This window comes from Neolamprologus multifasciatus, chromosome 3 (genome assembly GCF_963576455.1).
Source record: "Neolamprologus multifasciatus chromosome 3, fNeoMul1.2, whole genome shotgun sequence".
In the NCBI taxonomy this organism is placed as follows: Eukaryota; Metazoa; Chordata; class Actinopteri; order Cichliformes; family Cichlidae; genus Neolamprologus; species Neolamprologus multifasciatus.
Genome location: NC_140441.1, coordinates 4,690,875 through 4,706,178, shown reverse-complemented (window position 1 = coordinate 4,706,178; position 15,304 = coordinate 4,690,875). Strand labels below are relative to the sequence as shown.

Below are 15,304 nucleotides of genomic sequence, written 5' to 3'. Positions count from 1 at the left end.
GTTTTTGATCTACTGCAGAATATTTTTAAGGTTATCTGCTATAAAAAGCCAGGCCAGGAAAATCTCCTTCATGTTTTTCTGTGTTTTATCCTCAGTTACTTTGACACACAGGAAACTGCTGTGATGCTCACACCTCTGATGAAATTTCACAAGTGTCAGTACTGATAAATGATCAGAATTATAATATTTCTGACTGTCTGAGGCAAAATTGAACCGGAATCGAATGGATTACAGAAATCAGTGATGATACCCAGCCCTAGTGAGTAGCCTAAGCCCAACAGAAGTGGCTGTAGCTGTGGGTAATAAGAAAAGATGAAAAGAACTATTGATTACTTTTTTTGTTAAGGTCTGATCCACCTGAAATTCATAGCCAGTGCTCTGACACGGAGCCATCAACCTCTGAACGTTGAAAAAGCACAGTAAAGCCAGAAAACATTATATGCAGCAATAAATGCACTGCTCAAATGTCCTTTCTCCACCCTGCTTTTCAGCGGCAGGCACCAGCAAACCGGTCGTCAGAGGAGGCTGATGTGATGATTAAGTTTAAGTTTAACATTGTCTACAATATTGCCAAAAAGTGCCAAAGCACTCTGGTGATGGTCAGAGGGGCCGATGGCGTGATATGGCAGCCTCGCTTCTGTCAGTCTGCTCCATGGCAGCTGTGGCTACAACTGTAGCTGCCTCCACCAGTGTGTGAATGTGAGAGTGAATGAATAGTAGAACTGTACTGTACTGCTTTTGAGGTTCTCGTGCTATATAAATGCAATCCATTATTATTATTATTATTATTATTATTATTATTATTATTATTATTATTATTATTATTAAAGCACAAGCACTTTTTAAGTAACTTCTCTTTCTTGTAGATCTGTGCTCCAAATAAAGATCTTTGTGTTGACAAGATTGTTAGTTGATCATTTACGAATTAATGTTGTCTGTATGGACAGCAATTTTCCCCTGCAAAAAAGTGAACACATAAAACTGCGGCGTTAAGCAATGCGGTTGAAAAATTTGGGTGCACTTAACTTTTGTGCTGGTGCGCCTAAGAAAAGAAGTTAGATGCACCAGTGCAACTGTGGCAAAAAGTTCGTCTAGAGCCCTGAGAGATCTTAATTACTTTGTTGTTCATGTTCCATTATTTTTTTCCCCTTAATAATAAAGATCTTCCTTTTAGAAACTGCATTTTGTGTTTACTTGTGCTATCTTTGTCTAAAATTTAAATTAGTTTGATGATGTGAAACACTTAAGTGTGATAAACATAAAAATAGAAAATCGGAGAGAACGCAAACAATATTTTATACCACTGTAAGATCCAGTCTATTTTGGCATCTTGATACAACATCGTGATAAAACTCTCCTCTTTAATCTGGGCTTAGGACCAGCACCAGCAATACATCAGGATGTGGTTAATATCAGTAATTTTTAGAATGAGGAGAAAAACAACTAGAAGCAGAAACATATTGATCCCCAATGAAGCAGCCAAAACATAAAGTTTGTTAGATTTATTATTACAAAATTAAACCTCCAAATTTTCAATAAATCAAAAATCTAAATGTGAAAAAATAAAGAACTTATTCATTTAAAATGAATGCAGGTATTGTGGTATCAGAAAATGCAGATTTTCTCTGTCCTCGTGTTAAATGTGTTAATAAATATCTCATTAAAAAAATTATCATGTAATCTGATTACCCAAATGACATCAGTTTATCTCATTATGATCATGGACTATATTTCAAATGTTTAAAATATTAAAATCACTGACCTGAGAGCAGCAGGATTAGCAGTAAACAGGTTTCTTCCATTCTGGGCATCTGTACAACAGATATAGTCATCATGATTATTATTGTACCATAATTATTATCACCCATTCTTGTCATTTAAGATTTATTATCTCCGGTAAAACAAGGTAATGTATAATAGGTTTCTTAGTGCATAGTTTGGTGCACATGTCTACAATATGACAAATAATTCAAAATGTTTAAATCAGAGTAATAAATTAATGACAACTTACCTGACAACTTATCTTGTCATCTACTGACTGAATCTGACGTTCAAAGAGGTTTTTCTTTGTTCTTCACACATATTTCCCTGTCAAATTAGGACACCTGAAGGGAGTGAACTTTCTGCAGAATTTGGGTGTTCCTATTTAAAACAATAATACAAGTTTACTTTCTGACAACGGGATGAGACACCTTTCCTGGCCTGAAGACAGTGGATCTTATTTTATCTTTTGAATGTCACTTCTGTTCTTTCTACAGGAATGTACAATGTAATAGATATATTGACCAACAATCAGTTGACCAACAATGGTCATGTGACCCTACCAATGTTTCCCTGAAACAAAAATGATAGGCCTCGGGGCTTAAAGAAACACGTGAAGGTGACCAAAAGGTGACTCTGCCTCAACAAAATGCAAATCGTTAGGAAAATCAAGTTATTTCCATTTGTTTCCTATTAAATTAAGCTTGTACAAGTTCTAGGAACAGACAGCATAGGTGCTGGTAACAAGCTGTTAGTGGCTTAACAAAATGTCATTTTTAAATTGCAGAGACTGATTGCACTGTATTAGCATAGTCAGTAAACTGGATACAGTTACATTATCAGACTATGGCAATGGCTACACCATAACCCCTGTAGATCCCTGTAATCCATTAACTATCAGATGTTGTCTGTCACATATGACGTGTATGATTCTCCTTTTTGCAACTTTCAACATAGGGAGCCAGACACTGTTTATCCACTAGCAAACTTAGACCTTTTTTTGGAAATAGAACATCTAAAAATAACTATTATAATAGTACTAATAATAATGTATTTTAGTAATATGATGTTACAGTGGCATGCACAAACACTGAGTGTTTCAACAGTGTGACTTGTTATTGAAGTTATATTATGTAAAATGTTCACTGCTAGATCTCAGTACACTCTAAAAACTATTGTTTAAGCTCAACAAAAAAAATTAACGCAACAGTTTCCATTACTCTTTTTGAGTTACGATAACTTCTGTTGAAATTATATTGAACCAACAAACTATATTGATTTAGGGGAATTAACCTTTCCTCCGTAATCAAAGGTGATTTTAATTACCACTTACTTAATAATTGGTAGCTTAAAAACACGTTTTCAAGTTATTTACTCGTAAAAATTATGTTCCTCCAATTACTTTTCCACATTATTTACAATGATTTTTAAGTGTTATGGAATTAATTACTGCAATTACAAAAACATTTTTTTAAGTTAATCATTTAAAATATTAAGTTGCTGATTTTCTTCATTATTATCATAATTTTAGCTTTCTCTTATTTTTGTTATTGTAACAGATTTAAGAAATAAATTCATTCAACATTTTTTAAGACATTTTTTATTTTATTTTTTTTAACTGTTGGCATTTCAACACTTTATGTTTGAATAGTGAAAAATAACCAGAAATATAGATTGCAAGATATTGCATCTTTCTTTTACACAGTGCACCTTTAAGATTAATGTTACACATACAGGATTCAAAACAGTTAACAATTTTTGAAACAGAGTCAACATCTTTAACATAATGCTGGTTCATTTATCAGCAAATCTCTCTGAGGATTAAATACAGGATAGGTCTTAAAGAAAGTTGTAAAGGTAGTACAACAACTGTCAAGACACAGTTTGTTGAACATAATATCAAAAACAACTGGATAGAAAAAAAATTCCAAATACAAAGCAACACAATCTGAATAAAATCTCTTAGTTCTCTAAAACAAGTGACATCTTTAGAAAATACTGTTCTTGGGACTTATTACTTTTGCACTGGCTCTCAGTCATCAAGGTCAAGGGACAGCTTCTGAAAACTTCAAAAGTATATTTTAGATCCATGCAATAGCTCAGATTGAGAGCATATATTATGCCCATGAGTAACACACAGCACCTTGGGAAATCCTGGCCCTGCAGGATTTTTGTTCCCTCCACCACAATGGTTGCAGTCTTATGGTTATATCCAGGGGTGAAAATGCTCATCACTGATGATGAGCATTTTCATCACCTGCCTTCCAAGTATGGCCTTAAATTCTTTGGTGTCCTTGTAAAGAAAATTTAAAAAAGTAGGTTAGTGGATTATAGATTAGAATTTTATACTTACTGAATCTTAATGAATTCAGATGATCAGTGGAGTGATGCTGAATTACTTACACCAAACTCCATGAAAAGGTCCTCTTCCTTCTCTGCAAGGTATGTGATAAGGCAGCGGATGGCTACTTCTCAGAGTATTTCAGTTGTATTGTGCTATTTAAGAAAAAACAAATAAAGTATGAGTACAAACTGTTGTTTGTTGCTGGTTTTTAGTTTGTTTTTTGTCTTTTTGGGAGCTGACACAGTCTCTATGGATATGGTTTTTTTTTTTTTTTTTTTTGGGGGGGGGGGGGGGGGGGGGGGGGGTAAGCAGGAGGAGAGAAGCTGCAGAGAGGCGTGTAAGACTGCAACTCTGTTTCCTGGTCCCAACTCTGGATAGTCATATTTTGAGGGGTTTAATAAATTTGTCCATATTTCTAGAAATGAGAGCTGCTCCATCCAAAGTGGGATGGATGCCGTCTCTCCTAACAAGACCAGGTTTCCTCCAGAAGGTTTGCCAATTATCTAATACGATAAAATACATGGGTATTTTTGACCAATCAGCTTTTCACAGCCTTTTCTATGCGTTTAGGCCTTTCGTCCACACATAAACGGCATAAATCACTGAGAACAGAGATTTTTTTAAAACTCCTGCCAGGTTGGAGATTTTCAAAAACCCCGTTTTTGCGTTCACCTGTGGACGATGAATACAGAGTTTGTCACGCAACAGCAAAGGTGTGTGCCTTTTTTGACATTATTGTTTACATGAGATGAATTTCTACAATGGTGGAAAATACTGCTACTGTTAATCTTACTATCTTCAGTTTTTACACACTTACATATACATAAACATTTACTGTCCCTCCATTTAGAAAGGCAGAGGTGTCACGGTGTAATTATTTTACGTGTAGTTGTTATTTACTGTGTAATAATATTCAACATTACTATCAATACATTTTTCAAAAAATGCCTCTCTGTGCAAAATGGGTTCAATGGTTTGAGTTAGTGCAATATCATTTTGGAAGAAAGGACGTAGTAATCACTGCACACATGTCATGCATGCTCTGAGGCAGCTATATGATGAATGTAAAATCCAGATCCGAAGTTTAGAGTCATTGGGCGTGGTGTCAGAAAGCTATGAGAGTTTGCTATTCCCAATACAGCTGAAGATGATTCCAGATGATATAGCTCTTGAATATAGCTGTCAGAGAAATGAAGATGGAGAATGGAAAGTGTCGGAAATAGTCACATTTCTACAGAAGGAGGTTCAGAGCAGGGAAAGAGCGCTGCAGATGACAAAACCGTACACTCCACGGAAAACTACAAATAAGTCATATAAGCCACAGTTCAGTGATGTGAGGTTCAAGGAGCCTAGCATGCAAACTACTGCTGCACTGTACAAAACCAGCCAGAAACAAACAAAACACCTGCATATTCTTTGAGGGTGCTGATCAGATATCAGAAAATTGCCCAAACCATGACATTGCTCAAAGAAAGGTCGAGTTAAAGAGAATGGGAAGATGTTTTGTGTGTTTGGGACAGAAACATTGTAAAATTCTGTAAGATAAAGTATGTGTCCTGTGAGAAATGTGGACGGAGACATCATGTTGCTGTGTGTGGTGGTGAAAGAGCTGATGTGCAGGCCCCATCCCAACAAGAAGAAGGGTGGAGGGACTGGCAGAAACATTGGTGGCACTGAAGAGCATATTTGGCTTTGTCATTTTCTCTGTAGAGGATGTGCAGCTATTGTTGTACAACTATTGCTATAGTCATGCAACCATACTGGGAAATCCTGGGTTAACTTAGAGATCTGATAACCAGCATCCTGTGAATGTTTATCCTGGTCCCAGGGTTGGTGTCAGTGAATCCAAGAAACGGAAAGATGTCCTGGATATGCTGACCTCACTCTGTGTATACAGAGCTCCAAGACAGCAGCTAGACTGCCTGTTTACCTTCATTATTAATGTTCACAATGAAAATTGAGAGATAAGCAATGTTAAAGCGGCAGAGTTTACTTCTAGGTTTAGAAGATTATTTAATCAAATTAATGAAATTAAATAATGATATTCAGCAAGTTTAATTATTTTTACAATGTAACGCAAGTACAAGAACATTGGGATTGGGTCTTTTACTATTGTTAATTATAATCATATAATATTTGATAGGTTTGTAGCTTAAACCTATTCGCTGGAACGTTGAAGACAATGTAATTACACAGCAAAGCAAGACACGAGTAGGCAAAGTTCTTCATGTTTCTCGTGCACGGGAGAGAACCGGACAAACGCCGTTCCTTCGCTTGACCCCAGTCGCTCTCGTCCGCTCCCCCGTAACACTGCTCTTTTATTGAGGTTACATGAATATACATAGGTTCATTAACATATGACGTCTACATACAAACAAAGAGTACCTTGCCTGTGTGTTGTGTAAGCATATGTGTGTGTGTGTGTGTGTGTGTGGTCAGAGTGTGACCCCATAAACGACTCCCCTAAACCATCTAAACAAAAGGCACTTAGACTAAAACAGATATAGCTACGTTTATCCTACCATAAAACAATAAGACAAGGTACGACCTCTCCCATACTCCCAGAATGTGGGTGTGAATGCCAGAACACTCTGGAATGCACACAAAACCTTTGCAGACTATTAAGGATCGCACATCCTATCACTACACAATTGATTATACACCTCTAAACATGTATGGTTAAATATTTCTAAGCATAAATGACAATAAACAATACAATCTAACAATATTCACATCACTAATCTATAACTTACTTCCTAATACCAGCTGAACTAAACGTATGTATCTTTTTATATTACTTTCTCTGGAGTTTTCAGTCAGGTTTCTTATCACGTGAGGTGATCAACCTTCCTGATTCCACTAAGGCTGCTCTTTTTTAGATTGTGGAAATCACATTCAGGCCTTTTACATGTGAATACCTCTGATTATAACATGGACCTCAAACTTGTACAGAGGTTAATCATAAAACAAACAAACACAAAACTTCAGTTTCAAAGTAGCGTTACTTTCATCCATCTGTTGCAGTGTAAAACCCCAAAAAGACTCACTCATGTGAAAAATAAGAAATAAGCTAAAATGATCTACACCATGCAAGTTCAAGAGAAAAAATATGAAAGTATCAGGACTCTGGTCCTTAATTTCATGATCTCTAGTTCACTCCAGCTAAGCTAATGAAAGAAACAAAATCAAATCACAATTTTAAGTAAGAAATGGAGCTACACAAAACAAGATAAGGCTGATAAACAAACATGCCTCCATATTTTATTTTATTTTTTACTATTTTAATATATGTCTCTTTACTCTAAAGAAATACCCAAAGCGTTAGTAAGGAAAGTGTAAAAATAGGAGCATTTTTAACATTTTGTTAAAAATGAGTTGATGAAAAATTGGCTTAACTTAAATATATTTCAGCTGTGCATAGAAATTTTCCCTTTACTTAACAATATAGCATTATTAAGTGGGTATAACTTAAATATCTTATGAGCATCTTTCAAAAGGAACAAGGCGGAGTTTGCCTGGACCTGTAGTCAGACAGATAAATCCAAACTAAAGGCTATGCTAGCTCTTTTTGATGACAGTAGAAGGCTAGGTTGATACTTGGCGCTGAACTACAACAGGATTAGTTGTAGAACTGCAGATTCATGAGAATATTTGTTCAGTGTTGGCACCATGTCGATGAACATTTAGTAAGTAACAGGTTTGTTGGTGGGATGCTTAATGTTAGAGACTAAACGGGTAAACTGTAGGTTTCTATAGATAATGTTTTTGGTTTTAAACTGATGCGTGTTGATGTTTAAGGCAAAGGTCTAGTTTGGTTTGAGGATAAAATTGAGCTAAAGTATATTCTGTGTCATAGTGCAGTCTGCAAACAACAACCAGAAATCCAAAGCCACACTGTAGAGACACCATATGGAAAAGTTACATAATGAGTTGGTTTTTTAAGTCACATTACTTAGCATTAGCATATAAAAGCTTAGCTGCTATTGTCATTGTTTGCACACAATTTCTGTCTATTAATTTTTACGTTTTCTTAAATCTTGAAACAATTCAGATGCTTTTTTATGTTTGCTTGGTTTTTAATACAGTTTAAACTTTCTCACATTGTAGTTTGACTTGTCTCAAAGTAAAACAGAAAAAAAAACATGTCTATGCATTTCTTTTTCAAACTTAAATAAAAGATAAAACCACACAAACTGAGTGTGGGCACTGTAGTTCTAAGTTACCTACATTTTTACTTATTTTAGTTTGAACTGAACTTTGGCCAGTTTTAAAAGAATAATTGGAGCTTTAAAATCTGCTAATTTGAAACACCAGGAAAGTTAAATAAACTTCTGGAGGATCGGTTTAACATATATTAAACTTATTCGCAGGATAATTATTTGGTAATAGGGAGAGAAATTGCTATTCGTGGCTGATATTACACTTGCATTCATACATAATGTACTTTCATTGCTCTCATTTTTAAATATGATGATTTAAAACACTGACATTGATTGTGACCTGCTAATGCTAAGATGATGAGGATATGACTAATGATGTGATGATGATTGCTCTAACAGGATCTGCTATAATCTCTGATGTAGCAGTGCAAGGATTGTGATTGAGGGAAAAGGAGTCCTAAAAGATGTGGATGTACCCAGAGCCTGTGTCTTGCTCGTGTGGCTAAAATATGCACTCAATCTCAGCTACGCAAAAGAACTGAAAAACACATTTGAGGTGTTTCAAATGATATTTCTGGAGCTGGATGGTCTAAAAGCTAGCCCAAAGGTAAAGCTCACAGTAGTACTGGAATCAAGTTCAAGAGGAAATGTTGCACTGTTATTTATTTGTTGTGTTGTGCAATTTCCTGCAGCTGATTGTTGATAGCTGGCAATTTTTAAAACTAACTAGAATACACAAAGTCATCAACGTGCTCTTGCTTGACACAGCAACTTTTCAGATATAGTGTTTTATATTTTGTCTGTTGTATTCTTGATTATTCAGAGTGTGCGCTGAACTCACTTATTCCTCCAAAGTCCAAATTTATAATGTTTTTGTCTCTCACTCAAAGACAACTTCTTAGTAAAAACCAAAGCAAATATTTGAGTTAATGTATTCATTTCAGTCTCCCAAAGATTTTTGTATGGATGTATTTTCTTTTCTTTTCTTTGACGTAACTTTTGAAGTGGGCCTGTCTATTTTGAAGATTGGTTTTGCAATAAACAATGTTAATATCAAAGTGGAATTGCTATGAGTGGGATTTATAGGGGTGGGATTTAATAAGTTTTCTTCGTCCCACTCCTTTTCAGGTAATTTTTTGTTTTTTGTTTTGTGCACTTTATATTTAATATATGCATTTTTGTTGTGCCTGAAATGAACAAATAAATGAAATGAAATGAATGAAATGAGTAACTAAACGAAAGTACAGTTGCTAATAATAAAACTTGTGCAACAATGTGCATGGACATTTTTTAATAAAATAAAATCAAGAATTGTGAGTAATTTAAATAATTTGATCACTTGATATCACCAAAGCTTTTTACTAAAATTAAGTTGTTGTTTTTTTAGCTTAATTTAGCTTTTAGAGGAAAACGTAAATCATGCTGGTTGTAGCAGAGTAATTGAGTGAGTCTAACTAAAATTGTCACATTGTATTTAATCAGTAGTGACTGCATTGGAATTAATTAAAAGTGCTGTTATGTGTCATATTATTTATCTCCTCTCTCCCTATTATCTACACTGATGCACCATTTAACCAAAAGCTGCTGATTTGCAAAACACAAAACAGGTTTTTTAACTGCAGAAAACACATAAAGAAGACAAAAATAACCTTTAAAATGTCATTTGAAAAAAGCTGAAAGATACAATACCAAAAGTAGACCTGGAGTGTCTTTATCCACACAGATGGGAGGAAAAGGTAAAAGGCAAAAACTAATATCATTACAATAACTATGACTATGCAAAAGTTGGCTCCCAGTCTCTATTTCCATTCGTCCAAAATAACAGTGAAGTTAAATTTAATGATACGAGGACATCCATCATACATTACAGCCGGTATCCTGATCAAATTTGATATCAGGTAAGGTTTGGGCTTCTTACGGTCCAATTTATGGCTGATATTTTTATGGTTATCAAACAGTCAAAGCAGAAGCAGAAGGACATTGTCAAAGCTGTTAACCCTTTAAGACCTACCATAGAACCAAGTCCGCCAGAGCTTATATTATATTTTTACATGCTGTGGAGCCATTTTTGGGAGCATTTCAAGTTGATATACATCAATACAACCATTACAGCCTAGATTTTAATAATATGTAGGAATTAAGTGCATAGTGATTGCATAACTTGCAAAAAAGTGCAATAAACTACAAAAAAATTGAAAATCGTTTTTGTTTTTTTAACATATATTTCTAGTTAGAGAAATTTAAGAGGCTTATCCCTCAAAACTGTAAATACAAAAAAGTTGCACAAAAAAGTTTCCCACCACAGGAAATTTATTTTGAGTGCCTTCATAGTTTTATTTTTGAAATACACCAATTTTTATACACTGCAGGAAAAACGAAAATAAATATTATAGTGCAAATTTGCAAAAAAGCAGCATATGCATCAAAATAAACTATTTCCAGCAGTGCAATATGAGTCCTAAGCATCCCAGAAACCACACAGAAAGTCATAAAGTCAAAGATAACTTTTAAAAACACCAGTATAGGCTCATTGAGGCCCGGACCGTAAAAAACTACATTTCCGCGAAAATGACGTCACTTCCGGTTTCGGGCAGGTCATGGCGGACATGTGATCGTTCGCGCTGCCGTCTAATCCAATGTAGGAAGTGTTACAAATAGCTGATCAGATCGGCAAATCGTGTTTCTGGAGTATTATGTTTTTGTTGCTGCAAGTGCTTTTTATGCAGTTTTTGCAAAGTTATATGTGGAAGGAAACTGTGACTTAGGACAAGCTGATGGCATAAGATGTAAGAACAACTCCTCCGGTTTCATATGCAAAAAAAAATATTGCGCTAGCTCACGTGGTTGCAGAGCTACCAGGATTTAAAAATAGTTATGCAAAACAGAGCGTGCTGCTCTGACCGGTTTTAAAGGGTTAAAAGAGACACTGCAAACCAAAAAAACCCAATACACCAGAGCCTATCGGGAAAACTTGTAGATGAAGCTAAAAACTAGTGAGTGGACCTCTGATTAAAGAATTTCTACCAAACTACAACTGCAGCTGAACAAATGAGCTGTTGGTGGAACTTTACACTCTGAAATATTGAAAGATTTAAAGGATGAGACAGCTCAGCACAGCATGTTATTAACTTCACACATGAAGTGGTTCAGTCCAGTCAGACTTGCAGTCACCGTCCACATCCTGCTTCTTCGACTGGTCGTCACGGTAACTCTGGACTTTCCTCCAACGAATCCTGAAGTCTGTCAGTCCTTTTGACAGCATGAGGCCTGACAGCTGGACAAAATGTGCAGATGATGAAAAACATGAAGCATAGTTTGAACTTGTGTCAAGTTTGTGTTTGTGACTGAACTGCTGACCTGCTGTGAAACCTGCTGCTGGATCTCTGTGCTGTGCATGTCTGCCTCTGACTGAAGCGTCATTTTCACCACTGTTTGCTTTGTCACTGCTAAAAATGAACCACATATAAAAACACAAACATTAGTGTTTTACATGATGACAGGATCTTACAGTGTTTACATTCTGGACCTCACCTTTGAAACAGAAAAAAGAGCCTTTGCTGCCACAGTTGAGATCTCCCCATTCCCCTGTCGTTAATATAAATGCTCCACAGTATTCAACTGAACCATAGTTATCAGGCTGACCAGAGACCCAGTTAGTGAATGTGGAGGTTGTGTTGTCAGACCAGAAGGCCCAGGGATCCCTGTAGAGACCAATCCACACATACTGAACCCCTGATCCATTCAAAGTGAGCGTGATGTTGGATTTCTCCTCTTTGCTTCTTATACTGGTCAGGTCTGTGTGGTATGTCCTGCAGTACGACTGAGCCGCTGACCAGGAGCGACTCTCCATCACTAAGATGTAACTTGTACTGCTGGCTGCGAAAGGTTCAAAAAAAGGATGAATTTTCAAACACACCTTCTGAATCTCATAAAATCGTAGGAAAACTAGGGCAACAAATCGTTTTTCCTACCATCATAACACAGGAAAGGGTAAGAATCTCCACAGGGTCTATCATTCATCTGTGTTTGTCCCTGAACAGCCACACAATATTCATTTGCTTTTACACAGTCTGGTTGGCCGTTAGCCCAGATCAAAAATTCATGTGTACTGCCAACATAAAAAAGTTTTCCCTCCATGGACCACTTCCAGCTGTAACGATCATTATAGAGCCCTATCCAAACCCAATAATTAATTTTGTTTGCCATTGAGAAAAGCAGTTGGTTGATGTCACTGTTGTAGATGGTGACCAAGTCAGTGAAGTGTTCTCTGCAGTAACTCTGAGCTTCAGTCCAGGTCATCAGCTGGTTCACAAAGTGGTATTCTCTGGAGTGGGGAGGAGGAGTGGAAAGTCCTCCTGAGAAAAATAAAACAAAGGTTTTTTATTGCGGAAACTGTGCTCCTGGGTGAATCAATAAAAAAGACAAATTTACAAAAATAAAAATTACAACCATTTAAATAGTCAAACTATATGGAGACTAACCAGAGGTGGGAAGTTACAAAGTAACTTACAAACATAAAAGACAGCCCTGTGCTGTGTCTATCACCAGGGCTTACCCCACACTGTCACCAAATCGCTTGCTCATACGGGGTCATGTGAATATTGGGTTTTTGTCTGTATGTATTATTGTAGGGTCTACTTTACAATATAAAGCACACTGACAACAGAAAATAGAGCATTTTTAATTCTCTTCTCTGCTTTGTGTTCAAGCTACCTAGCCAGAAACATTTCTTTCAACCTTACCCCCTCACCCACCATGTGGGTTCATGTGTGTGTGTGTATGTGTGCACCTGTCCCGATAACAGCTCGCTCATGTGAGTTCTAGGTTCACTTGAGTTCATATGGTTTTAATTTAATCAAACAATTATGTTTTAATTAAACTTTAATTGGTCTCTCACCAACCAGTTATACACACATATGCCACTGCAGCTTCTCTAACATCTGATTGGTTGCCGTGCAGTCAAAACAGGTTGAACCTAGATAATTGATTGCTTGTGTGGACTTGGAGCAGCCAGGTATCCCAGAATGCATTTCAAATCACAGGTAGCAATGGTGGTGGCATAAAGTTTTAAAGTACCCTGTTGTCTGTCACCAACTACACTTTTAATAGTGTTTTAGCCGCGAATGTAGTGGCGTAATCTTCACATGTCTGGTCAGGTTGTCAACATAGAACATGTTTGCAAAAGTGCTCCGATGTTTTCAGAGATGTCACTATCTCCGCTAACAGTCAGCTGACAGAGTGTACCGAGCTCACAGCCCCGGTGTTCCAGATTAACAGTTTGTTTTTTATACTTTAACCAGTTTGTTTACATATTCCACTCTTGTTCCACATGTTGCATTCGCAGATCCTTATTTCACCAAACGATCGTCTCTTTCCGACTCGTCTTGTGTCTTTGTGTTTCTGTGACATAAAAATCGAGAAGAAAACTAAAACTGCTCATGAATGAGACTAAAGGCAGGAAGGTGTCTTTAAAACTAAACATGTTATTTCCGCAGTGTCAGCTGTTTAATTCACAGCTGCTTATGCAGTAACCATGGTAACCACGGACTCTGTGTGTGTATTCATTTGGTAAATTATTTTTAAAAAAGAAAAGTTATTATACTTGATTCTAATCTGCTGCTGAGTCTCTCACGCTGATGAAAATGCAGATAACACAGATCACGAACACCTGTTCAACCAATCAATTTCATTCCACTTTGACCTGTGACAAACTGACGCGTTCATCTCTGTTACAACGTCTCTGGAATAGTTGACAGTAATAGGGAAGATTGTCATTAAAATAATATTTATGTGACCCGTGAATTCATAGATGACCGTTAGATTAGTTTGATGCTGCCAACACTTTCATGTGACCCAGCTGTGAAACTCAGAGAGCTGAAGATATCGTGGATATGCTGAGCTCGCTCCGTGGTGTACAGGGCCGTTTACCCTCAAGATTATTATTCACAATAAAAATATTAGCCGAACATCATGAAGTCCGTATGTGTTTCATAGTGTCGAACAACCTTTGTACAGTTAAACCTAGCAGTTACTACCTGACGGAAACACCAACGTTATTTCTTTTAATAACGTTTATGCATGTATAAGGAGTTCACGCTGATTATTAAACAAAAATACCTTCTAAAAGAAATGGCCATCAGGCCAAAGCAATGGTTTCATTGGTTTTGACTCGATCAGCGGTAACCCCGCCTCCTGAGTTCGATGGGAGAGGCTGACAAACGACTCACGGACCCGAGGCCCGGGGGTTGGGGAACGCTGGTCTAAACCAGTGGTTCCCAAACTTAAACTTTTTTTTGCTAGGCCCCCCTTTGTTTTACAAGAAAAATGTTCGTATTCATATTCAGGGATGCTTCATCTCCTGCTTTGCATTTGTGTGGGTGCTGCTAGCACTTGGACACTGCTAGCATAATCTGTCAATTATGCTAGCAGTGTCCAAGTGTTTTTTTTTCCTTTTCATACCGCGCCCCCCCTGCAATGGCTCTGTGCCCCCCTAGGGGGCGGGCCCCCACACTTTGGGAAGCTCTGGACTAAACCAATCAGAGATGGTCAGGGGCGGGACTGCGCTCTGATGTTTACATCTTTTTTGCGCTAGATTCTGATGCTGCAGGTTTTGTCTCTCTCCAACCAAAATTCACTGAACAAGCAGCAAAAGAAGATCCAAACTACGCTTCACATTTGATAAACATCGTCATTAATTCCCTCTTACTTTTGCTGTTTTGCTTCCACCATGATAAAAATCACACTTCATGCACAGCTCTCTCTCTGTGTACTTTAAGAACAGTTTCCTATCTCTGTTTTTTTGAATTATTCGCTTGCTTATTACCCAGCAGTTTACCGTTGTTTACAGTGCTATCGGCCACTGTCTTTCTTCTTTTTTTTTTTACTTAAATGACCTCGGATAAGAAAGCCTAATTTCTGCTGCTCAATACTGAAGAAATTTAAACTTTTTAAAATTATGCAAAATTGCAAAAAGCTTGGCTGTCTCTAATTAAACCTCTGTAACTTTGCTCTGCTTCACTTCAGCAGCATGGTAATGTTC

At 36.8% G+C, this 15,304-nt stretch overlaps 2 protein-coding genes across 2 annotated transcripts in view; one reads left to right on the top strand and one right to left on the bottom strand.

Annotated features, from left to right (window-relative positions):
• The window catches only part of LOC146521164 (protein NLRC3-like), a 482,659-nt gene that overhangs the window by 240,042 nt on the left and 227,313 nt on the right, over positions 1–15,304 (top strand). The window lies entirely within an intron of this gene.
• LOC146521177 (putative C-type lectin domain family 20 member A) lies at positions 10,413–12,704 on the bottom strand. The gene is made up of 4 exons (XM_085154602.1): positions 12,237–12,704; positions 11,797–12,141; positions 11,623–11,711; positions 10,413–11,539 (listed from the first exon to the last, which is right to left on the bottom strand). Exons 1-4 carry the CDS (start codon positions 12,562–12,564, stop codon positions 11,396–11,398), a joined length of 906 nt encoding a protein of 301 aa, XP_085010728.1. The 5' UTR covers positions 12,565–12,704; the 3' UTR covers positions 10,413–11,395.

What these genes read in the sequence shown, in the direction of transcription:
- LOC146521177 (XM_085154602.1), bottom strand. Translation starts at nt 12,564, where the DNA reads ATGACCTGGACTGAAGCTCAGAGTTACTGCAGAGAACACTTCACTGAC. An exon ending in CCCTTTCCTGTGTTATGATG is followed by an intron (nt 12,142 to 12,236) that starts GTAGGAAAAACG and finishes AACCTTTCGCAG; the next exon opens with CCAGCAGTACAAGTTACATC. An exon ending in CTCTTTTTTCTGTTTCAAAG is followed by an intron (nt 11,712 to 11,796) that starts GTGAGGTCCAGA and finishes GTTCATTTTTAG; the next exon opens with CAGTGACAAAGCAAACAGTG.